At 36.6% G+C, this 24,407-nt stretch overlaps 3 protein-coding genes across 3 annotated transcripts; 1 reads left to right on the top strand and 2 right to left on the bottom strand.

Annotated features, from left to right (window-relative positions):
- Positions 1–1,488: 1,488 nt before the first annotated feature.
- Positions 1,489–4,826, bottom strand: LOC142983608 (myrosinase 1-like). The gene is made up of 6 exons (XM_076130577.1): positions 4,714–4,826; positions 4,345–4,463; positions 3,590–4,263; positions 3,191–3,496; positions 2,682–2,926; positions 1,489–1,802 (listed from the first exon to the last, which is right to left on the bottom strand). The coding sequence occupies exons 1-6, from the start codon at positions 4,734–4,736 to the stop codon at positions 1,649–1,651; spliced, it is 1,521 nt and encodes a 506-aa protein (XP_075986692.1). The 5' UTR covers positions 4,737–4,826; the 3' UTR covers positions 1,489–1,648.
- A 953-nt stretch (positions 4,827–5,779) lies between these two features.
- Positions 5,780–10,026, bottom strand: LOC142983694 (myrosinase 1-like). Its single transcript, XM_076130692.1, has 6 exons — positions 9,790–10,026; positions 8,173–8,291; positions 7,414–8,084; positions 7,025–7,330; positions 6,374–6,618; positions 5,780–6,012 (listed from the first exon to the last, which is right to left on the bottom strand). Exons 1-6 carry the CDS (start codon positions 9,810–9,812, stop codon positions 5,853–5,855), a joined length of 1,524 nt encoding a protein of 507 aa, XP_075986807.1. The 5' UTR covers positions 9,813–10,026; the 3' UTR covers positions 5,780–5,852.
- Positions 10,027–14,616: 4,590 nt separating this feature from the next.
- On the top strand, positions 14,617–23,376 carry LOC142983708 (myrosinase 1-like). The gene is made up of 11 exons (XM_076130715.1): positions 14,617–14,654; positions 15,358–15,473; positions 15,869–16,051; positions 16,483–16,718; positions 18,171–18,327; positions 20,178–20,272; positions 20,776–20,923; positions 21,283–21,434; positions 21,881–22,025; positions 22,440–22,533; positions 23,087–23,376. Exons 1-11 carry the CDS (start codon positions 14,626–14,628, stop codon positions 23,259–23,261), a joined length of 1,530 nt encoding a protein of 509 aa, XP_075986830.1. The 5' UTR covers positions 14,617–14,625; the 3' UTR covers positions 23,262–23,376.
- The last annotated feature ends 1,031 nt before the right edge of the window (positions 23,377–24,407 follow it).

The following is a 24,407-nucleotide window of genomic DNA, read 5'->3' as shown; positions in this document are numbered from 1 at the left end:
GTCAGTTTTGTCAATTTAATACAACAATTCTAGGTTTTATCTCGCACTACAAATGTCTCCCGCAATCATTTTATCTGACATCGCTTCAATTTGATAGATACTAAGTATTCTTACAACAAAACAAAGATAAACAATTGCTTATTTTTCATGTTATTTCGTTAGCAACAGCAGTTTTCTTACAAACACCTACCATGCAAGTGTCTACTCAACCTTGGAAAATGACAAAAAAACTCTTCTCAAAAAAAGTAAGAAATTAGATTATTCATTATATTGGACTTTTTTTGTTATGCTAATAGGGTTCCGTAAATTCAATTTAAATTCAATCGAATTGTATCAACCGTGGTGGTCAGCATGAGACCACGGAATATTCAATCGCGTTATAATAACAAGTATGGATTAATTTCATACCAAAATATGTTTACTTTGTTTAACAAATCGTTATTTTATCGCAGAAGACCTTTAGACACCTCAATTGCTTTCTAGAGCTTTAAACAATCAACCAGTTTGTAAAATAAGCATTGTTTAAAAATAATTTGAAATAAAAATGAAATTTGTAATACGGTCGAAACGTCATGTAACTAAGTATCGTAATTTCATTTCACGCATTTGGAGTACAAGCCGCGAGAGTTTAAAAACTTAATTTAAAAATTTTCTTTTCAGGTGCAACGAATAGGCTCCAAGCCTGATCAGCCATATGTAGCAGTGAAAAAAGAAAAAATGCTTTGAAGTAAGATAAGGTATGTGATTTCTACTTGAGGCTAGTTTGTCAGCTTATGAGTGTAAAACAACCTATTTCCTAGATATAGCAACAGCAATTGTATCAAAACAACTGTCAAAATTTCATCTGATAGACTATCTGAAACTAATCCAGAAGTTAACCCGGCCATTGATTGCTTATCCAACGGATGAAACCAGCATATTGGCATTAAGAGAAATGCTTGTTGCCCGCCGTTGTACAGCGGGATAATAAACCATGTAATTTAATGCCAAATTTAAAAGGTGTCCCGCAATGGGAAAAGGTAATAAATTACATGATTACAAACTCTAATGGTATGTTTACACACTTTCAGAGTTTTGGCTAATGTCTACAAGGTCTAAACCTTTACAATTTCTTAAATGCCATTTACAAATGCCCGTTCACATGCTTCTGTTGTTAGATAAACAAATATCATTGGACAACTCACACACGGTCATTTAATTCCAAATTAAGCAGAGCTTGTACTATGGTAACCAAATAACTGATAAACATACTTATATACTTCTAAATATATACTTATATAGATACATTAACAACCAGGCTCAGAACAATTACTCGTGCACATCAGACAAAGATTTGACCCGGGCGGGATTCGAACCCATCACACGCGGCAGTACGGTTAATGACGCGAGGTGACCACGTTAACCACTGCGCCAGACGCGGGCAGTTAAGATACTTAATAAGTTTCAGCAAGCGTGTAAAGCATAAGAGGATAAAACAAAACTCTTAAATCATTTTTATAAAATACATAACTTTAATTTCAAAAATATTACGAAGGCATTTAAATTATAGGCCTAACATTGACGGCCTGTAAATCATTAAAAAATTCAAAAATTCGAAGAAGCTACAATTTTTGTATGTAATTCAGAAGTACTCGTACTTTAGCAGGTCTTATTCGTCGATGGTCATTGTCAAATTAGTAGGGTTATAAGAGTAGTCGATGCAACGGTCCTTGATGAGCTGCTTGTATACGAAGGCCGACTTCCTGGCTGTGCGAGTACGGGCTGGGTCCTCGAAGTCCACGGCATACAGACCGAAACGTTCACTGGGAAGAAAAAAAAATTGTTAAAATTCTCTTGTTTCTTTTATTCCCGCTGTTCTTAAAAGCCAACTCCCGCATTAAGAATTGCTCTTGTGTCGCGGGACTTTTACAAACATACAAACAACGGATACAAAGCACGACCAAACACGAAACAATTAATTGTGGATCGCACAAAAAATTGTTCCGTGTGAGAATCGAACCCACGACCTCCCGACGCAATGGTATTGGCGTGGCGACCTAAACCATTGCGCCACGGAGGCAGTCAAAGTCTTACTTAGTGTTTTGTCACTTCGGATCAATTTTGAAACTATACATGAGTGAATAAGACGCTGTAAAGCTAATTAAAGCATACACTACGTTTATTAATATGTCCAAGGCTCTTCGGTTATTTGAGCTATGACTATTATTGATATTAATGATTTTACTCTATTTTGTATATCTACTGAAGCAGATAAAATTGTATACTTTTAACCACGATTGCAAATAAAATCAAAAATCCTAATATTGTGGCAATTAAATTCATAAAATAAATCTCCGGCTGTCGTTATATTGATACACATATGGGAATCCTCACTTAGTGTTCAAATTGAGGTCATTTGTCACCTACAATTTTAACAAAAAAAAAAATACAAGTAGAGTTTGTTCGTTTGTTTATTTGATTGAACGCGCTTATCTCAGGAACTACTGGTGCGAATTTAAAAAATATTTTACTGTTGGATAGCCTATCTGTTAAGGGCTATAGGCTATATAACATTACGTTACGACCATTAGGAGCAGAGTAGCAACGAAAAATGTTACAAAAACGGGAAAAATTATGACTAATTCTCTCTTATGTGACGCAAGTTGCGCGGGTAAGCAAAATAATAATCAAAGGCTACTCACGTGACTCCTCCAAGCCATTCCCAGTTGTCCATTAAACTCCAGGCCATGTATCCCTTAACATTGACGCCAGCTGCCAACAGGTCCAGTACATCTTCCCAAGCAGCCCTGTGGTAAGTGATCCTGTCATCATCGATCAGGTCACGACCGATGGCGATGGACCAGCCGTTCTCAGTGATGATGAATTTGGGAGGGTTGTACTTGTTGTTCAGGAAAGTGATCGCGTTGTAGAGACTGTTGGGAGCCATCTAAGAGGAAATCAAAATGTTATGGTTAGACTAATTAGACTAACTAAATGGTCGGATGATATCGTGAAATTTGTAAGACTGCAATGGATATTGCAGTCTTACAAATTTCACGCGCAGAATCTTAAAAATGGCGTACTATGCGGGAGGCCTACATCTACCCAATAGTGAGTAGAAATGAGCTGAATAGATAGTTAGTACTATATTCCACCGATTTTGTTACTTAAATATAGAGAAATATTAGGATAGTCAACTTTGTATACGTACCACACACCAAGCTGATGCAGCAACAGGCCATTCCGCGGGTCTGAAGTGACCGAAACCTTCATCATCAGTTAAGGAAGGTACTGGCGACGCTTCAATGTATTTAGTAGCGGAGATCTGGAAGGCTGTGTAGTGGTTAATTCCGAAGAAGTCTGATGTACCCCGCGCCCAAGCCTTCTCCTCTTCAGTGTATTCTCCCAAACGGGACCAGCCGAATCCTTGCTCCTTGCTCTTAGCGGCTACTCTTTCAGCGAACTCCTTGGGGAAACCACCTTCTTTGGAGTAAATAGGATGCGCGTAGATACCCCACTGAAAAAATAACAAACTTTAGGTTAGAAACTTGACAATATACGTAAAGTTTAGTAAAAGCAGAAAATAAATGGTTTGTTATAAAGAACTTACCTCAGCTTGTCTCATAATTTCGGCAGCGTATGCATCCTCAGCAGAATCAGTCATGGGATAGAACCATTGGACACTAAGTGTAATACCACACTCACCACCTTGGATTGGTTTGAATTCTTTGTCATATAAATGATAAGCGTTGGCGTGAGAGAGAACCAGATTTTTGGCACACACGTAGGTACCGATAGCAGATGAGTTGACGAGAGGAGCCTTGTTGTTGAAACCGTAACCTTCGTAGCAGACCTCTCTGGGTTCGTTGAAGGTGATCCAGTGCTTGACTCGGTCTCCGAAGTTTGTGAACGCAACTCTGGCGTAGTCTTCAAACCACTTAGTGATCAAGGGATTGGCAAGTCCACCCAAGTCCTGGAGTGGCTGAGGCAAGTCCCAGTGATAGAGAGTGACTAATGGAGTAATGTTGTATTTCACCATCTCGTTGATCAAGTTGTTATAGTACTCGATGCCTTTAGGGTTAACTTCGTTAGCAAAACCTTTCGGGAGGATTCTGGACCAGGAGAGCGAGAAACGGTAGGCTGTAAGGCCCATTTCCCTCATCATCTCGACATCGCGCTTCCAGTTGTTGTAGGAGTCGCAGGAGACGTCAGGATTGAGCACGGGTCCACTGACAAGTTCGGGGTATCTATGAGTGATGCGGTCCCAGATGCTTTCACCCTTACCTAATTTAAAAAAATCACTATCACTTTGAGCCTTTTGAAATTGAAATCAGAACTTATGAGCTAGTTTTTGTAGAATCTTACCATCTGCGTTCCATCCGCCTTCAATTTGGACAGCGGCAGTAGCACATCCGAAGAGGAAGTCAGAGGGGAAACTTCTGTCCTTATTTTCACATTCGCCGTAGCAGGCTGCCACCACCGCACTGTTAGGAGATAATATATGAATTAACTTGGTAATACCTAGTCTGTATTCATTTTCTAGTCCGTGTCATTGTTGTCCATTTTTAATTGCTATGCGGAAGGTTAGTGCATCAATATCTTCATCGTACCCCTATTGGTACGATCGTTTGAGAAATTAAACAATTCGTTAAGTCTGTTTTTTTTAACAGACAGCAATAACAAATTTGGATCAATGAGATAAAAAGGGTAAAAGAAAAAACAAAGATCACTTACCAAAGGACCATCAATATCTTCATGTTGCCGAAGATATATTAATCAATATATAAAAATAACTATATATAATATTACAACTTCTCTAAGGAGGTACACTGTCCCCCAGAGAGCTACTTGTAATACCCAAAAATACCAAAAACGGGCCTTTTATACATTTTTTTCGGAAACTGCAGTAAACAAATTTCTGCTTACCTTATGTAGCAAGAGAGACGTAAATATACAAAAAAATGAGACACATCATGTCATTATCATACTGAACCATATTTAGTAAATATATATCGCATTATCATTATTAATTAATAATGTTTCAAATATGCATTTGCTTAACTGGTTCTTATTTACCTATGAGTTAAGTAAAGTCTGCCATCCCACGTTTAAGCTGCGTGGCAGAAAATCTTAATAATGCGTGTAATCTGTAACTGAAAGAATATTTAGCTTTTATAATATTATATAATAGCTGACCCGGCAAACGTTGTTTTGCCATCCTTTAACGATACCTATGGTTAAAGAACTTTAAGAAAACTTGTTACTTTTAAAATATCGCTTTGCATGTTTTTTACATTATTTGAATACGGTAATTAACACAAAAACACATTTTGCCTTAGAATGTTTGACCTGTCATCGCTGATTCATTCAGTCCGCGACCACGGGCAGTGTACTAGCGCCGAAACCTCATTAGAAAGTAAAGTAATGTGTGATCGCGTGTATTCCCGTACTCCGAAACGTCTTGACCGATTCTCATGAAATTTTGTGAGCATGTTGAGTAAGTCTGAGAATCGGCCAACATCTTTGTTCATACCCCTTAATAATAAGGTTTCTCACCGCAGAATAATTTTAATATTTGTATGGCAAAACAACCTCTGCCGAGTCAGCTACTGGTAGTCAGTAGGTCGACATTTACTTGACATTTGTGTAGTAATGGCAAATCAGTTTCTTCAGAAAACTATCAGTATCGTGAAGAAACAAATTTATCTATCATTTTTACTTTACCCCTATACTTTGGCTGTTACTTTTGACGAAGACGGGTCGTTTGTCATAAGGAAGGCAAGAAAACACATCATTATGCTCTCTACGAATTAAATATATTTTGATTTAACTAATTAATATTATCAGGTACATTGGGTCTATCTTAGTCGTTTTTAGTGTCCTTCGTCGATGGTCATCGTCAGAGTCTCAGGTTCATATTCGTGGTCGATGTAGCGGTTCTTGATGATGTGTTTGTACACATACGCCGACTTCCTGGCTGTGCGAGTGCGGGCTGGGTCCTCGAAGTCCACGTTGTAGAGACCAAAACGTTCTCTGTTAGAAAAAGAAGAATTAATTATTATGATAGTTAATTACTTTTTGGATCTGTTTAAAATTACCTCCAATGGACATCGCTTAAATTGTCACCAGGTTATTTAAGAAAATAGATATTTAGCTCTAATATGTTATAAAAAAAATCGTTGGGCCTCTAAAGATACAATCTTGATGAAATTTTAGAAGCTGTAGGTATCAACCTACTTCAAGTATAGAAGTATAGATGAGCAAGTATAGTTAATCTGTAAATTATAGTATTCAGTCGCATTTAGTGAGACTGGAATTGGCATCCAACATAGTTGGAAGAAAGACTACCCTGATAATGCCTCATCTACATAGTGAATCTGTTCAAGAAACTTACGTGTATCCCTCCAACCATTCGAAGTTGTCCAACAGACTCCAGGCCATATAACCCTTTAGGTTGACACCAGCATCCAGAGAGTCCAGTACGCTCTCCAGCGCGGCTCTGTAGTAAGCAACCCTGTCATCATCTATCAGGTCACGTTCAGGAGCAATAGACCAGCCATTCTCCGTGATGTAAAAAGCTGGATTGTTGTATCTCTTTTGTAAGTCTGTCAAAGCATTGTAGATGCTGTTGGGAGCTCTCTGCGGATAAAAAAAATATTTTTTTTTAACAATTTTTCCTTATAGCCAAGGTCTTTGAAGACAAAAAACAATCGATTTTACTCTGCAAATAAAATTCGTTCAAGTCATACAATACTGTGTATTTAGCTGGTGAATTCATCTGAGAAAATTATCTTTAAATATTACGTACAGTATTGACACACGTTACATATTATAAAAAAGTCATTGTTTCTTTTTTATGTGTGTTCGCAACAATCAACTACTAAACAGATTTTCGCAGCAATAGACAAAGTGATTTATATTAACTATTTAGTGACTTTACTATTTAAACATGATGATGATTGTTAAGACTTAGCAAGAATTCGTACATAGAACGTTATAGTTATAAATATATAATTATAAGTTCATCACTATGATAGGTACATACCACGAGCCAGCTAGATTGAGACACGGGCCATTCCGGGGGCCTATATACTCCGACACCCTCGTCATCAATAACTGAAGGTACTGGAGCTACATCTAAGTGTTCAGTAGCCGAGACCAAGAAAGTTGTGTAATGGTTCACGCCAAAGAAGTCCGAAGCACCACGAACCCAAGCCCTCTCTTCGTCAGTGAATGTTGGCAAACGGGACCTTGGGAAGCCTTGCTCGGCACTCTTTGCGGCAACCCTCTCAGTAAACTCTTTAGGGAAACCACCCTCAGCAGAGAAAATGGGCTCAGCGTATAATCCCCACTGGAATAAAAAAAAGATATCATGACACTCATCTTCTATGGCACTAATATGTACAGATTGTAATAGAAAGTCAAGATCCTTACCTCACCCTGTCGCCTGATTTCAGCAGCGAACTGATCCTCCTCGGAGTCAGTAAGAGGGCCGAACCAATTAACACTGATGGTGATACCGCACTGACCACCCTGTGTCGGCTTGAAGTCATTGTTGTATGCATGGTACGCGTTAGCGTGAGAGAGGACCAGATTCTTAGCGCACAAGTAGGTTCCAACAGCAGTTGAATTTACCATAGGAGCCTTCCTATCGCCACCATAACCTTCATAGCAAATCTCTCTAGGTTCGTTAAAGGTGATCCAGTGCTTGACTCTGTCTCCAAAATTCTCGTAGGCTACTCTAGCGTAGTCTTCAAACCAGTTGGCGATTAAAGGATTGACGAAACCACCCAATTCCTGGAGTTTCTGTGGTAGATCCCAGTGGTAGAGAGTGATCATTGGTGTGATGCCGTATTTCAGCATCTCATCGATGAAATTGTTGTAGTACTCGATGCCTTTAGGATTGACTTCATTGGCGAAGCCTGTCGGGAGGATTCTGGACCAGGAGAGAGAGAAGCGGTAGGCATCAAGACCTAATTCCCTCATTATCTCGACATCGCGCTTGTAGTTGTGGTAGGAGTCAGCAGCTATGTCACCGGTGCTTAAATCTTTGATCGTTGTTGGCCTGTTGTGGGTCATGTGGTCCCAGATGTTTTCTCCTTTACCTGAAGTCAAATACAAAGGAATATAATTTCTTGACCTTACCAAAAAGTGCTAGAGAGCTACATCATACTACTGAATGTATTTCCTTACCATCTTCATCCCATGCTCCTTCGACTTGGTAGGCAGCTGTAGCACAGCCGAACAGGAAGTCAGCAGGAAAACTCCTGCGCTCCTCCGCATTTGCAGCGTGGCAGGCCACGGCCACCAAACTGGAAAATCAATAATGTGAACTTTAGGGTCTAAGTAGAGTAACATTCATAAAATAAAATATAACAATGTTTTTTAATGTTTATTATGCAAATTTGATGTTATAACATATAATATCATGACGTGAGTATATATTTCTTCACCTATTTCAGTCCCTAAAAAGTTGATGTTTAGAAACACAAATCTTTGACGGTATTCATGATAAAAATCAGGTCAGTGGTTTAGCCGTCAAAGCAAAACAGACATACTTTTGCATTTTTATTATCACTTTTTAGTTAATTATGTGATTACGAAATCCTGACGTGGCTTTATTTGGGAAAACCTAACGCTAATATTAGTTATCAACAGTTATAAGTGATATAAACTAAAACGTTATCGCAGTTGATTGCGGGGGTTAGATAGAAGAAATCTGCAAAAAACTGAACAGTTCTGAAAAAATAATCTTTCTGTTGTTTATTTTAATCCTTATCTTAAAAAAAAGAGAAAACAAAATACATAATATCACGTTTTTTCTAAAGTTTTCCTTAAAGGGTTCGAAAAGACAAAAGAACACCACTTGCTACGATCCTACTACTTTTATTTAATACGTATTCAATGTTGTCATATTATATGACTGCCCGTTACAAGTACTATGCACCTAACCTTTTTAAAAACTCTACCTTTATTTTATGTTTTATGTCATTCTAGACCATCTTAAATTAGGCCTGAATTTGCCTTCCGTCTCTTATATTGTTATTTTTAACGCATTTTTGTTCCATAGCTGGGCAATGTTCTCCTCCTGAATCGAGGTAAGGATTAAGCCTTAAGTCCTACTGCTTCTAGATATGTTTATATGTATAGGTACTCATCGTTTTAGTATTCAATAGATTTACTATAGTTAGGGCAAAGTCCAGCATGCTGGCATAATGCAGATAAGTAGATATTGCATTCAAGAGCACTGATTAGTTTTGTAACATATTTATCTATAAACATAACTACGTCTTTTATGGACAAATAAAAAGGACAATAAAGAAAATAACGAAATTTTAAAGTTCAAATGTAAATACAAAAATAGGAAAATAAGTTTTTAACAAAAGAGGTTAATTGGGTTAATTTTGCTAAGTATCTTAAATGATTCTTAGTTGCTTATGCAAGGGGACTCTTCTCTTCGGGACTTAATTTTTATTTACCAGTTCTTAATCTTAATACTGTTTTGAAGACAAATGAAAAGACTATACAAAACGTAACTATATAAAATAAATTATAGGGACAGATATAAATAACTTAGTTGTCCACCTGGGTGGAAAACACCGCTAGTTAGCAAACTATCCCAGAAGCAAATTTAAAAGGGTCTGTTAGAAATAAACTAAAATGATGATAGAAGAATCTATTCATCTTCTACTTATGAAGCCAAAAAGGCGAAGAAACTAGTTTTCAGATGAGAGAAACTGACAAAATGCCACTTATGTAGCTAAAATGTATGTATGATGAAAAAATCCGTAAATATGTAATAGTTCTTACCTTAGTACGAACAGAAGCTTCATGATGGTCAACAGATGCTGTGTGATGCTGTGATCAACCCTGGTTTAGTTTATATACTCTCAATATAAAGATCTAATGGACCACTATCTGAGACACACACGATCTTCGCAAAACACTTCACTTATCTGACGTACTCAGATCATTTGCCGTATTCTGCAACTTAGTTACAATCGTAAATAAAAACATAAACATTTTTACTAGTAGACAATACAATTTTACGGTATACGCGATCACACGGTTGCAGTTACTTTTTATAATGTACTAGCTGACCCGCGCAACTTCGCTTGCGTCATAAGAGAGAATAGGACAAAAATTTCCCCGTTTTTGTAACATTTTTTACTGGTACTCTGCTCCTATTAGTCGTAGCGTGATGATATGTAGCCTATAGCCTTCCTCGATAAATAGGCTAACTAACACTGAAAGAATTTTTCAAATCGGACCAGTAGTTCCTGAGATTAGCGCGTTCAAACAAACAAACAATCAAACAAACAAACAATCAAACAAACAAACAATCAAACAAACAAACAAACTCTTCAGTTTTATAATATTAGTATAGATAGGTGTCGTCAAACAACTTGAACACAAGGTGTTTTAGAAAGTTAACTGATTGCAGTCCCAGTGCAGTGGACTCTCGGTTGACTGGTCTACCAATCAAGCGATCGAAGTGCAATAGACCTCGCCGTATCGCCCTACTATTATTTTCAAGTAGGCCTAAATATTGTTTACTAAGATATAACGAGATGTTTAATAAGGTTGGGGACACATATGATAGTTAATATTATTCTCAAGAAAAAAGGAAAAAGGAAAATGTAGGCTTAGACAAGACTCTAGAAAAGTCTAGAATGAATATTGTTAGAAATGTTAATTGAATATAAGTGGTTGTCTTTTATTTTCAATGTTCTTTAAAAAAATACTTTTGTTACTTTATTTCCCTCTTTCCCTTCCTGAGTGTTATCTGTTAACTTTTATAACTCACTAAAATTACTTATATGTTTACTATTTAATAACTAGATATCATTCAGATCGCATTAATTGCAATTATTGTGAGAATATCCCTGTTTTGTAGCTATTCTCTGATCGTAAATAAGCGCATTGATAACTTGTACACAATTTTTCACACGGATCGACTCTTACTTTATCTTTGGAGTATAATTTGTCGATAGATTTGATTTAAGATACTTTAAAGATTGAGAAAAATAAGTGCCAATTTGTAGGTATACTAATAAGGTTATAGGGTCTGAAGAATAGGTTCCTTAGGGGATTATAACACCCCCTTTTGGGCGCTGGAGCTCTTTGTGGGGGGCGGTAGATATTCTCTCTAAAAATCTTAAATAAGTTACCAAATTTAGAGATTCTTAAGAAAAAATAAGTTTTGTAGGTACTTATACTAATATGGCTATAAGGTCTAAATTTTTTTTCCTACGGGGTGATACCGCCCCTTAGGTAGATTGTTATCTCTAATATTAGATTATTCTCAATAGAAGTTCCGAGTTTGGTAACGTGCCCGGTATATGACAATAGGCTCGTCCCCTATTACATGGGACTCATATTGTTAATGGCGACACGTGGATGTATATATGTGGGTAGCTATGCTAATAATCGCGAGTCGTAATAATCAACGTGGTAGCGATACATCCGCACAGAACAGAAAATATCAAGATTTTTAAATCTGTCTGTGTTTCGTGGCGTATCTTTTAGTAGTTAAATTCCTTGTAAAACAAAAATCAATCTTAGTACGGGTACTAAGTATACAAGTTGGTGTTTATGCAACCAACAAAATTAGTTTAAAAAAAATGTATATTTCATTCTTACAAATTTTACAGTAAATCTTACATAGAGACCTCTTGTGTAAAAGATACCTGTGCTAGGAGGTCTCGCACAGGTATATCTTTGCAGTGACATATTATAAAATACTATATTTTAGTAACAGTCAATTTGGGAAACTTTGAATCATTTGTCAAATACTTTTGTTGTTTGTAATTTTGTTGGGTAAATTTCATAAGACATCTAAGAAATCATGACAAGTGAAGTACTAGATACTTCTACTCAATTCCACTGCATCACGTTTCCCGATTGACGATAGCTTGGTATCTGTTTATCTGATTTTTCTTGAGCCACCTACCTATCTCTTGAAACAAAAAGATGCGAGGAGAGATGCCCCTCTGATACAACACTTCATATTATTGATGTAAGATAAAGAAGAATACTATACTTTTAACAATAATATGTAGAACAATGTACAATGATTTACTAAAACGATAAAACATTGGAGTATAGTTTATCATCACTGGGTGGAGCAGGTTAACTCATAGAAAACAGGAGATGACGTGGTATGTTTTTTATGAGTAAACTGGCTTAATAACTATGGTAAAAGAAACTAAAGGATTTTTTTAGAGAAAAGACAGACCCAAGTCAAGCATATTGTTTTGGACAGCGCAATAACTACGGGTGCTGAAACTTTGCCCAAAATACACATTAGATCTCGTGCGGGGTAATCCCCGTAAAGACGGGCCAAAAGAGTGCAATGGCACTACAGATTCTTTTTCTCGAAGTATTTCGACATATTTTTGAAATTTCTTGATTTTTCTGAATGTTGTATACCTTTACCAGCCGCTAACCTTGTATCAATAGGCTTTCTACTAAGTTGTGGGGACTATAAGCCAATGTCCAGTTATTTTGTTCACATTTTCTACGTTCTGTCCTGTAGAATATTTTTTTAAAAAGAAGCCCATGTACTTTTTGAGATCCATTGACTTGCAAAATAGATTCAGCAGATTTAAACTGTGTGACAGACAGACGAATAATTAAATGTGTTTAGAAATAAATCAATATTTATGTAATCATGATGCATAAGGAATTGCTTTAAGTGATATAAACTTGGGTAAATTACGTCATTTCGGGTCATCTAATAATATACAGATTTGTACGGTTATAAGAAGTTATCTAGGCGTAGTAATAATAAATTACAGATTGTTATCATTTGCTCTAACTATGAAGGAAATCATCGTGATGCAGCATTGCATGCCTAAAAGTTACTTAACTAAGACTTTGTCAAGACGAACCTAAACCTATTTTATTTTTACAGAAAACTTACAGCTATACATTGAAAATGAAACATGTATAGCAGAAATATGGCCCCTTACAAGTTGTCACAGTACCTATTCAACTGTGAAAATAAAATATCCTACTAATATTACAAATGCGAAAGTTTGTGAGAATGTATGTATGTATGTTCGTTACTATTTCGCGCAAATACTACTTAACCGATTACGATGAAATTTGGTATATAGGTAGCTGAAGACCCAGAATAACACATAGGCTACTTTTTGTCCCAGAGTTCTAGATAGATCGGGATTTACAGGGGAAGGATTTCCACGCGGACGAAGTCGCGGGCGGGCTCTAATGAATAATAAAACACATTTCAATGTGATCGTGAGTAAAGCAGAAGAGACCATATAAGTTATACAGAAAAGAAAACAGAAGTATAAACTATAGATTATTATCTATAGTTTTCCACGTGTACTAGTCATAAAATGGTTGTAACACAAACATATTCGGTTCCAAACCGGTTACTATGAAGGCAACGATAACATATCTGCAATTCACTATTACCAAGTGCCGCAAAACATCTTCAGGTCTTTACTTATCTAATAACCAAAATCATATGTATCATCTTTTGTAAAACAGCTTACTATCTATCAATCTAATCTTACAATAACATACTGCACATCACATTTTGAGAGGAAAAATGGCTTATAATCGAATAAAAAATGGTGTACCTACTTATGTTCTTTTTATTCTGAAGGTATGTCTGTTGCCATGATGTCGAAATGCATTGAAGAAATATGGTGCAATTTACTTATTTGCTTGGAAACTAGTCAATTGTTTATACCTCTCAGAAAAGGTATCTTTAATGTTAACCCAGATCTATATCATAAAGATATAGAAAATATGAGGTATGTCAAGTATCTCGCGGCTCTCTCAGATGGGTATTGGCATTTAGCCGATTTGCCACCCTGGTTCAATACTTATTGGTATTAAAAGCATAGCAGTTTAGTGAGGTTTTCTAAGTTATCTCATGGGCAAAATATATCAGCGCTCGCTGACATTTCAAAGCATATATTTCTACACAAACATTTCGAAAACGACTTGCATAACTATAAAAAATGTAGCTGCTTAAGAAATGCAGTCTCCAATCGGGACTAGTAGTTACACGATTCTGAGATTTTTTTTTATAAAATCCTCATTCGCCTGATGGATACATAATAATATGATGGATGGTAGAGGTAAACCAACAATACCGGTGAGAGCACTTGTAATATGGGTCTGGTAATGGTGACCATTTTTAAGAATCTTCGACAGTCGTTACCAGTTGTCGGAAGCTTGAAAGTCTGACAACCAGTCTTACCAAGAGGTATCGTGTTATAACCCAGGCATCTGGGATGTGGAGGTCCGATAGGCAGTCCCTCCATATATACTGGTATTCAGCTGAATCTGGTGAGACTGGAAGCCAACTCCAACATAGTTGGAAAAAAGGCTAGGTTGATTACATTGAGGTCTGCCTCTAATATTAATTTGTTTATAGAAATTAAATTATTAATAGTTTGTTGACCTTCTACGGGCTATTATATCTACGGCCTTAACTCTCAACCCTTAAAATTGGAGCAAAACAGATTATTTAAGTAAAATCCTTGACCCGCCTTACGAAACTGTACACGCGAATTGGTATCGTAATCACTAGACTGATAAGACATAATTAAATTATTTACTTTTAATCTTCTGATAATAGCTAGTGTTTATCAGTATTCATTCATTATGCGTGTAGTACTAGTGTGTTTGTTAAAGTAAGAATCGTTTTATATAAGGATTTATATAAAAATACCTGTAATTAACGTGGGAATTCGTTTCGGAACGTTTGAAAATTTTGTGCTTTGTGTTATTACTAAATGCAATTTTTTTAAATGTTTTATTGTGAAAACTTGTAGTGATAAATGATTATATCATGTGTAATAATAGGTTATGTGAATGGTTCAATGTTTGCCTTTATTACATTACACTTACTTTATACTTACATATTATTTAGTTTTTGCACACGATTCTGATGGTAGATTTTACAATAAAACTCTCATTGGGTTGCTCATTTGTAGAATGCCGTATGAATTAGCAAACTCGGTGTATTATAGTGAAGTTTTAGCGAGAAGACTAAAAAAGAAGAAAAAAAAAAGAGTAAATTTTATGTCATTGCCAACTTCGTGTGCCTTAAAATAATAGACCGTGATTTTAATGTAGTATGTCACGTTAGTTTGACATACTACATTAAAATCACGGTCTATTATTTTTTCAGTTTCTTCATACATATCTAAAGTAACCCCAAAAACTTTACCCCTATTCTTTGGCTGTTACTTTTGATAAAGAAACTGGCTGTAAGAAAGGTTAAAATGACGATATCTTTATGCAGTTTCCATCTTAGGGTTTCATACAATAAACCGTAATTCCCAAACCCCATCAGCTATGGAAGGTATCTTTGAGTATTGTTTGTGTTTCCAGCCTGCTCATCGGTTCAGATGGCTGGACCGACACGAAGATCAGGAAGTTTCCTAAGCAGTTCATGTTTGGAGCTGCCTCGGCGGCTTACCAAGTGGAAGGAGCTTGGGATGCAGACGGTAAGGATCATCACAAAAGGATACTTTGGCCACTGACACTGTACTTGGCTCCCGTTACGAAAAATAGAAGATTCCTTAACCGGCTGAACCAATAGAATATCTGTTTTAAATGGATTTGTGCGTTACCTGAAGTAGAAAATAACCGCAGTCACTCTCTGATTACCTCGATTTTCAACTTCGTTCGCGTGAAGATATTTCCCAGGATTGTTTATCCTGGGAAATATTTTAGTACGTGGATAGTTATTTATATAGCCGGGTTATAGACTTTCATCAAAATCTGTTGATTGGTTTTGGCGTTATTGGGTAGCTAAGATTCATTCCAACATCCTAACATCCACACTCGCATAATATTGTCTAATTCTATAAATTTTCATCTTGGTTGTTTCGATTCCCAGGGAAAGGAGAAAGCATCTGGGACAGATTTGTCCACGACAGTCCAGAGATAGTAGTGGACGGCATCAACGGTGATGTGGCGAGCGACTCCTACCATCTGTGGAGACGAGACGTGGAGATGCTCAGGGAGCTGGGCGTGGACTTCTACCGGTTCTCCATCTCCTGGCCTAGAGTCTTGCCTAATGGTAAGTAAGGGTTTGGAGCAGCTTAGCTTCTAAATAAATAATAGTTAAGTGTTAACAATTTAATTGCTAAATCTACATGACACTATAGAAGGTACCTTTTTAAACGCTGCGGGGAAATGCAAACCTTGAAAAGACAGAGAAAACTGCTTGAAATAAAAATATAACATGATTCATTGTACCTCAGAAATTGCTCCATAACAGAAAGAGGTCAATGACCAGTAGTTGGCCAAACCTAACATAACTTAAATTGTGCATACATAAAATCACACCATTTTTCCATAGAGGTAAGCAATGAGCAGATAACGCCACTTGCGTGGTAGGTACTCGTACCCGGCGGTCCTGTATGACAAGATGTATAGATGTGAATAAAGCAAGGGAATTTTGGAAGGAGTCAAGATTTGCTTATTGTGATTGTCTCGAATAATTCCCAGGTTACCCAACATCCATCAACGAGGCTGGTTTCGCATACTACGACAGTTTAATTGAAGAGCTTATAACCCACGGCATCCATCCAATGGTGACCCTCTACCACTTCGACCTGCCCCAGTACCTGCAGGACTTGGGGGGGTGGACCAACCCCCTCTCTTCTCAGTGGTTCGAAGATTACGCTCGAGTGGTGTTCGATAGATATGCTGATAAAGTCAAGCTGTGGATTACTGTTAATCAGGTAGGTACCAAGATCAAAATCAAATAATTTATTCATTTAGGTCAAATGCTGACAATTATGATAGTCAATGATACATAGAGCGCATTTACCGCCAGTTCGGAATGTATGGCCAATGAGAAGCTGGCAAGAAACTCCAGGCCACTCTTTTTAATCGCCAAATGGTTTTAACAATATTTCTATTAGGTATACATAATTGATGATGTAAGGAGCTGCTACCAACACTACCGAACACACACATCATAACAATTTAAATCAATATATTAAAGTGGGAGTGAACATGATGTCAGGTGTATTGGAAGCATGATGGGAGCATCTACCCTACATAATACCTGCTGGATAAACATCTTATCATATGGATGTTTCGAGAGTTGTTTTTATCATCTGGTAGTTAGGTTATCTGGCACTTTTGTATGAGCTGTGAAACTATTCTTATTACCAAATTGATGAGAAGACAGTTTAAAAGAAATTAAATTATGAATCGAACTACAGCTAACATTTGGCGTCAAAAAATCGAGACGCCACATTTTCTTATTTACAACAACAACGACATACGTATTTTTGTGTAAATCGTAAAATTCATACTGTTATACTCGGGCCATTTCAAGCGTGCGTACTAAGTCATGTCATGGGAGTCTCTCGCTCGCTCTTACACATTGTCACATTCATTTCATTCTTTTGATTATGACGTAGCTCGCACGTTTGTAACGGCCTGATTATAGTATCGCTTTTACAAGAAAAATATTTACAAGAATATGCCTTACAAAAAGCAACTGTCAATATTGCATCTGATAAAATCAAGAAAACGGGCTTTCTAATCGATTTTTCGCCTTCGAATATTTTTTTAAAAGATGAGGCAATATTTGGCAATACCAATATCGAATCTTTATTAGTATTCATTTAAGTAAATCGTTGGAACTCAAACTCGCACATCAAACAGGTAATCAAGAAAACCATGGCTAATTAGTAATTAATATTTCTTATACTGATAATAAGCCGTATGTGTTCAACTGTTCTCAAGTATATAATTCAATAAAAATCTTATTTAAATAAGTTATCATCGTTATATAAGATATGAACAAAACAGTGTGTTTTTCTCACAGCCGAAACTGCTAAATCTTATTTGTATATGTAGCACAAAGAGTTAATATATTATACGCCTGTTTTTTTGGTTCGATTTTCTTATTTACTCCGATTTCCGTTAAATAATAAATAATAATAATCACACATCATATGTATAATATATTAATTGTAGCGTCAGATACTGCAAAATAAAAAAAAACAGTTTACTTGTATAACACAGAATAATCCTTTTCCCCCTAGTTTTTTCAATTTATTTTCATAACTCCTAACCTCCCTCATTTCGGGAGGAGACTCTTGCCCAACAGTGGGACAATTATAGGTTTAATTTTATTCAAATAGGGGTCAAAATGAAACTACATTTTTATCTTGCAGCCCAACACAATCTGCATAGACGGTTACGGGTCTAACGCGATGGCTCCAGGCCTGAACTTGAAGAGTAAGGAGGCATACGAGTGTGTGAAGAACGTCCTGCTAGGACATGCCAAGGCGTACAGACTCTATGAGAAGGTTTATAAGAAGAAACATGATGGTAAGCAGAAGGAGATAAGAAAATAAGAGTAGAAGAGAGTAATTAGTAGAAGCTTGAAAGTCTGTCAACCAGTCTTACCGAAGGCGCCCGTAGCCAGTCGCGCTCACTGGCCGGTAAACGATCTGTGGGTTAAGCAAACCTTGGCGCGGTCACTCCATAGATGGGTGACCGCGTAGTGGTATTTGAACTGGGCGTCTCCGTGCTTCGGAGGGTACGTAAAAGTCGGTCCCGGCAGTTGTTTACTAAGATAACAGTCGTTAAGCCATGTCAAAGGCCTCTCCAGCGGCTTGAACAACTTTGACACAGGAACAGGTTGATAACTAACCATACGACAAACTAGGTTGATGATTTCCGATTTTCATAAGTCAAAATCAATTAATTTAGGTCAAATGTTGACACTTTTATGCTTATGTTAGTCGTTACAATTGCTGAATCTACCACTAGCTCGGAAAGGTATAGAGCCAAATGAGAAGAGCTAGTAAGATACTCACGGCCATTATTTTCAAATATGTGTTTAAAATAAATAGTTTCGTAGATGCATCATCATCGAAAGAACAATAAAATTGTCATGCTAGCTTTACTCAATTACCACTATAATAACAAATTATAATATCTAACATAAAAAATTACATATCTTTTAGTTATATAACTCATAACATGTTCTTTACCTACCTCTCTCTCTCTCTTCCTGGCTATTTGTCCCATATGGTAGTGGGGTCAGCCTTCCTTACATTCTTCCTCCACTTCGCCCTATCCTTGACGTCGTCTTCCTCAACCTCACATGCCTTCATATCTCGCCGCAACACTTCTGTCCACGTGGTCTTGGGTCTCCCTCTTGGTCTTTTTCCGGGGACGGACAGCTCCAGTACCCGGTTGCCAACGTAATCAGGTGGTCTCCTTTTAACATGTCCATACCATCTCATCCTGTTTTCTTGCATGTTTTACCTACCACTTAATACAAAACAATATAAATTAATGTCACAAAGTGCAAAAAACCATGTGATCGTGTTACATATATATTATACAGTATGACAATGCAACAATACATAGGTACCTACTGTACAAATATTCTCAATTAATGTTTACATAGGTGGAACAAGTTAAACTTATTAATAGATTGAATGTACGTTCAAAAAATAATTTATATACTACTAGCTTTCCGCCCGAGTGAAATTCACCCTCTTTTTGGGAGGTGGTGGGAATTTCCTACTTTTTCACAATCTTAATAGCAAATTCTAACCTAATATCTATCCTTCCATCCGGAGGCTTCAGCTATCTCCATAACGTTTTTCATCAAAATCAGTTTAGTTTAAACCACCCATAAACTAGTAACAAATATAGAAACAGTCTATATCAGAAAGGCACTCATTTAGATTTATTTTGAGAAATAGACCAACTGCATCTAAAAGAAATAAAATATTAAAATGTTGACAGCGTCTCCCGAAAGGAGTTATATCTCCTATTTCTCAAAAAAAATCTAAATGAGTGCCCTTCTGATATAGATTGTTTGCGGCCAAAATATACATATATTCTAACTAGCGGACCCGACACACGTTGTCCTGTCTACACGTCTTTGATTTGTAAAAAAATATTAAAAAAACATTGTCCAGCGGACAAAATTGTGAATCTAAACCATTCTCAGATCCCCTTGAACACACACAAAAAATTTCATCAAAATCGGTCCAGTCGTTTAAGAGGAGTTCAGTGACATACACACTTACAGAAGAATTATATATAGATATCACAAATGTATAGTTTCTATATTTGTTAAGCCTTAAACCTGTTTAAACGCAGTTTATGGACTATACATTCCTTCCAGAAGATTCAAAGAAAATTTTTTTTTTTTTCAGGTAATGTTGGTATAAGTCTGGCATTGAACTGGTTTGACCCGTTCGATAACAGCACGATTAATGCAGAGGCTGTGGAGAGAGCTAGAGAGTTTGAGGTCAGTATGGCTTATAAGTTGCTTGAACTCAGAAAAAAACTAAAAGGGGCTTAAAATTATATAATTCACAAAAAATTGTTTCATTTAATTTCCTCCAAGACGATATTTAACTATGGTGGCCAACTATGCAGGACTTTGTTTATTGTGTCACACAGGCACACTCTCTATTCCCTTACTCTCATAGCCTGGTGGGACGGATCGAAACTATCAGTGAGAGGTCAGGCGCAGGATCGACGGCTTACAATCTCAATTTCCTAACTCAGGGCAATCTCTGAGAAATTTATAACTGAAAATCTTGGGAGTAACTTTTTGGACCAACAATTATTATAAGTTTTCCTTCGCCGTTAGAGCATAACTTAGAAAAGTCATTGACGTGTTGCCTAGGGTTCGATACTGCGACCACTTGAGCGGGAGGTATCAACTTATACCACTCGATTATGCCACAGCATATTTACTGCTATAGTCTACCTAACATATGTATAACTATCGTGTTATTATTTCAGATCGGTATGTACATGAGGCCGATATTCTCTAAAACAGGCGACTTTCCTACACTAGTTAAGACGACAGTAGCAAAGAAAAGTCAGGAGCAAGGCTTTACTACTTCTAAACTACCTACTTTAACTCCTGAAGAAATAACACTTATTAAAGGTAAGTTAAAAAATATACATACTTTTTATTCGATATTAGTATTAATTTTACGTGTTAGATAAATTTGGGTGTATAGCAGCAAACCACTGCCCAGAAAATTGAATTTTATTTTTTATTTAAATACATCACATTGGAAAGTAGTGTGGTAGCGCCATTTTGATGAACAGCAAGCGTTTGAAAAATCTATGATGTATGAAAAAGTTTATGAAATGAAGCATATCTAAATGTAATTTTACATTTGAAATTGTCCTTGCTAAATACGCTCTAATCAGCTTTTCATACAAACCATTGTCATATCCGTGTTATGAACACAGTAAATATGGTGTAGTTAAAGGTATTTTTGAACAACTTTCCTCCAGGATCGGCAGACTTCCTAGGCATGAACCACTACACCACGTTCCTGGTGAAGGCCAGCAACAAGCAGCACATGACTCCATCATACGCCGCAGACCTCCACGCGGACTACTCCCAGGGCGCGCAGTGGAAGCCGGCCAAGTCACCCTGGCTGAAGGTCAGTGGGTTCTACACTATCATCGTCAGACCTAGGAAGTACTAGGAACTACTAAGTCCTTTTTGAAACCCTTTTTTAATGAGTTTTGAGTTAGCTACTAAAATGAGAAGCAATATGTTGAACAACTCGTTTTACTTACAAAGATAGATTGGCCACCAGGCTCAGAACAGATACTCGTGTTCATCATACAAATATTTAATTTTGTCCCGGGTGGGATTCGAACCCACCATAGCCAGCGCTACGGTTATTGCGGCGAGGTGAACCCTTTAACCACTGCGTCAAACGTGCACCAACCAGAAAAAGGGAGGAGGGTCAAATGAAATTAAAATATCTGTGAAACTAAAGAAAAGAATAGTAAAATAATCTAATTAAGTCGGAGGAACTTCAGCGTCTATAACTTAGTTAAATGATAAAGTGCCCTGAAACATCGTTTATATTTCTTGCAGAGTGCCCCCTACGGTCTGTACAAGGTCTGCATCTACTTGAACAAAGAGTACGACTACCCCACCATGATCATCACGGAACACGGCTGGTCTACGGCCGCAGGACTCGGGGACCAGAGCCGCGCTGACAACATAAGACAATACCTGAGTAAGTAACATTATACTGTTGATCATCTTGATTATCATCATCACCATGATCGTCATCACCATGATCATCATCACCATGATCATCATCATCATGACCATGATCATCATCACTATAATCATCACCACTATGATCATCATCACCATGATCATCATCATGCTCATCATCACTATGATCATCATCACCATGATCATCATCACCATGATCATCATCATCATGACCATGATCATCATCACTATAATCATCACCACTATGATCATCATCACCATGATCATCATCATGCTCATCATCACTATGATCATCATCACCATGATCATCATCACCTTGATCATCATCACTACTATGATCATCATCACCATCATCATTATCACTCTGATCATAATCACTATGACTGTAACTGTATTGTTTTGTTCATAGGTGCTCTGCTCTTAGCCATGGAAGATGGTACGGAGATGAGAGGGTACACAGCTTGGAGTCTGATGGACAATATCGAGTGGACTGCTGGCACCAGGTACGACACAGACAGATTCAGCTGTATTTAGTTCTAATTCATTTTTATACAGGCCACTGTTTGACAGTCGCAGTTACTAAACTTGTCATACTTTAAACTCTTGCGAGTTTTACACAAAATATTATAATGCAACGGATCTTAAACGAGATTGATAATTTAGATTTGGGTTAGGTTACCTTAGAAAGATATTTGAAAATGACAGCCGGGACCTTCAACTTTGTATAATTATTATGCCTTCCGAAATAGACTAAACTAGCTGACCCGCGCAACTTCGCTTGCGTCACATAAGAGAGAATGGGTCAAGATTTTCCCCATTTTTGTAACATTTTTTAATGCTACTCGGCTCCTATTGGCCGTAGCTTTATTATATATAGCCTGTAGCCTTCCTCGATAAATGGACTATCTAACACGGAAAGATTTTTTAAAATCGGACTAGTGGTTCCTGAGATTAGCGCGTTCAAACAAACAAACTCTTCAGCTTTATAATATTAGTGTAGATTATTTACATCTTAAAATATACCATATTTATTATGAAACTGTATTTCCTTTTCAGTGAACGTTTCGGCCTATACCAGGTGGACTTCGATTCTCCTACCAAGGAACGAACAGCGCGTCTCTCTGCCCTGGTTTATAAGAACATCATCGAGACAAGAGAAGTAGACCCTCAGTGGGAACCCTCAAGTTTGAATATAAAGATCACTAGCAAAAATGTTAAAGCAGAATTATAAAGAGTGAATGAATTGAAGAGATTTTTGTATATTGTAATAAAAAATATGGTTGGTGGTTTATAGAGAATATTTTTATTTGAAAGTACTTAATAATAATATTACATAGATAACTGAACTGTTGTTTTATTTCAAGCAAAATTTAGTTATAATAGCGACAAAACATAATTTAACATATTTTTTTTATTTTACTGACATCTAGTGAATGTTACTGCAACTATTTGTCAATACACAATGTAGCTTGGCTACACTCATCGTAGTCCTTAATAAATACACTAGATGGCGCTATTCACAAGAAAGTATAGTTACAAAATGAAGATATAGATGGCGTGAGTAGTATTTTCATTGTAAAAATTGCAACTATCTATACAAGGGTTCAGCGTCAGTTTTAACAGATATAACAATAATATAATTAATTTAGAAAAAGGGTTTCAAAACCAATGATATCCATTAGAAAAACCAATCAATGAAGATTTTAAAAACGCTTAGATTTATTAGGGGTTATCGTAGGGTAGCTTTCTGGGTAGGTAATGTTATTTTTTTACAAAGATTCTTACCAAAAACTATATAAATTAAAACGTATTTTAAAATTATAATTTCATATGATTGTTTTCAGACAAGAGGATGAATATAACTTACTATTTAGTATAAAAATTGTTTTACAACTTATTTCAAGTAAGTATGACTTTTGAAAACCTTTGCTTACCTATACAATCTTTAACAATAATAAAATACGTACTTATCTCACTAAGATAAAATACAAAACGTACTCTTACATACCATAACAAATCAAACTGATAGGATTTAACAAATACCGTACACAATGCACTTAAAAACGATTATTTTGGTAGCTGCCGCGAATCAACACACTGTTTAAAACCTTTTGTTAACATTTATATAGGAAAAACAACCTTAAAATTAGCTTCACAAAGTCTAATTTCCAATTTAAAATTTGTCTATTCGTACCACCCGCGGAGTGTGTTCCAAAATAGGGTCTTTTTCACCGTATTGTTGCAATTTTTTTACTATTATTTAGCGAAGGTAAATAGCGTATGTAATTAGTACAAAAATGGAGGGTACTTCAACATAATCTATTGTTGTTATTGTTATTTTTAATACCGTTGTTATGTTTTTTGACGTGAAATAAGA

Source organism: Anticarsia gemmatalis, chromosome 24 (genome assembly GCF_050436995.1).
Source record: "Anticarsia gemmatalis isolate Benzon Research Colony breed Stoneville strain chromosome 24, ilAntGemm2 primary, whole genome shotgun sequence".
Taxonomy (NCBI): Eukaryota; Metazoa; Arthropoda; class Insecta; order Lepidoptera; family Erebidae; genus Anticarsia; species Anticarsia gemmatalis.
Note: the sequence above shows the minus strand (reverse complement) of the source record. Positions and strands in the feature narration are given on the sequence as shown.

Coding starts and splice junctions, on each gene's coding strand:
- LOC142983694 (XM_076130692.1), bottom strand. CDS start 9,812: ATGAAGCTTCTGTTCGTACTAAG. Junction 7,331..7,413: donor AAATCAGGCGACAGGGTGAG/GTAAGGATCTTG, acceptor TTTTTATTCCAG/TGGGGATTATACGCTGAGCC. Junction 6,013..6,373: donor GAATGGTTGGAGGGATACAC/GTAAGTTTCTTG, acceptor TTTTTCTAACAG/AGAACGTTTTGGTCTCTACA.
- LOC142983708 (XM_076130715.1), top strand. CDS start 14,626: ATGCGTGTAGTACTAGTGTGTTTGTTAAA. Junction 15,474..15,868: donor AGGAGCTTGGGATGCAGACG/GTAAGGATCATC, acceptor TTCGATTCCCAG/GGAAAGGAGAAAGCATCTGG. Junction 18,328..20,177: donor TTATAAGAAGAAACATGATG/GTAAGCAGAAGG, acceptor TTTTTTTTTCAG/GTAATGTTGGTATAAGTCTG.
- LOC142983608 (XM_076130577.1), bottom strand. CDS start 4,736: ATGAAGATATTGATGGTCCTTTG. Junction 3,497..3,589: donor AAATTATGAGACAAGCTGAG/GTAAGTTCTTTA, acceptor TTATTTTTTCAG/TGGGGTATCTACGCGCATCC. Junction 1,803..2,681: donor GAATGGCTTGGAGGAGTCAC/GTGAGTAGCCTT, acceptor TTTTCTTCCCAG/TGAACGTTTCGGTCTGTATG.